This window comes from Nerophis lumbriciformis, linkage group LG26, assembly GCF_033978685.3.
Source record: "Nerophis lumbriciformis linkage group LG26, RoL_Nlum_v2.1, whole genome shotgun sequence".
Taxonomy (NCBI): domain Eukaryota; kingdom Metazoa; phylum Chordata; class Actinopteri; order Syngnathiformes; family Syngnathidae; genus Nerophis; species Nerophis lumbriciformis.
In genome coordinates, this window is record NC_084573.2 from 31,983,559 (window position 1) to 31,985,000 (window position 1,442).

Here is a 1,442-nt window from a genome sequence, read left to right on the forward strand (position 1 = left end):
GACAAAAGTAAGTGCATGGAAAAGTGGTCATTGTCGCAGGATGTCCCCTCCAGTCATGGCCGCCATGCTCAAACATTCCCTGAGGGCGTCACGCAGGAAACTACAAGTTTTCACGTTGACTTGTCCTTCTAGCAAAAGGGAGTTTTTCTCTCTCTCTGCGTGTGGTTTCCCTGCTCCTCCTGTCCTCAGATAAGTCAAGTGGAAATCCCCACTCAGGCTCCTCCCAGCCGGGCGCACAAAACCCCAGCGCGCGCCCTCCCGTGTGTTTGTGTGCGCGCATGACACCGGCCGACATGGACTTTCGCGGAGTGTTCCGACACCACTTGGCGGATTACAGCGACGACGCGGAGCCCGAGACGGGCAAGGCGCCGTCGGCGTGCCCGGACGAGCGCTTCGACAGCGGCTTGGGATCGCTGAAGGAGGACGAGCTCGTCCACGACCTGGAGCTCCTGGCCGTGCACGACGGCGAGGCGCGCGTCCTCGACTACGAGCCGTGGAGGAGCGTCGTGACCGAGGAAGGTGACACGTAAGTGTTTTTTTTTTTTTTTGTCTTGACGCAAAGTGTTGCACGTGGAAAAACCCTATTAATGCATGCAAAAAAACAATTTAAATATGCACAAGCTTTTATTTTGGTATACTTTTTAATCCGACTTAAATTTAAAGTGATGCATTTTTGTGCAAAAATGGGAAAATAATGTGTGCAATCATTTTTTTAAAAACACATTTGCACGCCTAAAGCTTGGCAGGATTCGATCCCAGTGGGTCTGCAAGCCAACCGCCGCGTTACCACAATAAGAATAACTCGGGAAATTTGCCCTGCTATTCGTATCCGTGACGGAGCAGGAAGGGGTTGGACAAAAAAAAAAAAAATGCGAAAAATGTAATACATTTTTAAATGTCTCATTATGCAGGAGATATTTTCACGTTTAAAAATGTGAACAATATATCAAAAACTTAGTGATAGCCTTTTCTTAAAAGTGACACATTGCATTGGTAATTAGTATCAAAATGTCAGCTGTTTCTCATTACATTACATCTTTTTTTCTTATATTTTTCCCTACAATATACTTTGGACACATTTTGTAACCTATAACACAAAGCTGACACCAAATTGTGTCTTTAAACATTAGTAACGTCTGTTCTCAGCATTTTTTTTTTTTTAAACAAAAAGTTAAAAATAATTAAATGTACAAATATATTAATTAAATAAATTTGACATTTATGTCTGTTTTCAGCATTTCTTTTTGCAAAATAATATATTTTTTTAAAATTAAATTTTAACATTTATTATTTTTATTAATTCAATTATAACACAAAGCTGACATTTGTAACGTCTGTTTAAGCATTTTTTTTTAAATTAAAATGCATTATTTTAATTAATTAATTCAATAATAACCTATAACATAAAGCTGACATTTGTCTGTTTAGCATTTTTTTTTTTT

At 39.7% G+C, this 1,442-nt stretch overlaps 1 protein-coding gene across 1 annotated transcript in view; it reads left to right on the forward strand.

The window, feature by feature from the left end:
- The first annotated feature begins 234 nt into the window (after positions 1-234).
- LOC133623703 (NF-kappa-B inhibitor alpha-like) overlaps positions 235-1,442 on the forward strand; it is a 5,930-nt gene continuing 4,722 nt past the window's right edge. Inside the window, exon 1 of the mRNA XM_061987013.1 lies at positions 235-526. Coding sequence (XP_061842997.1) covers positions 279-526 — 248 coding nt within the window. The 5' untranslated portion in view covers positions 235-278. The remainder of the gene's footprint in view (positions 527-1,442) is intronic.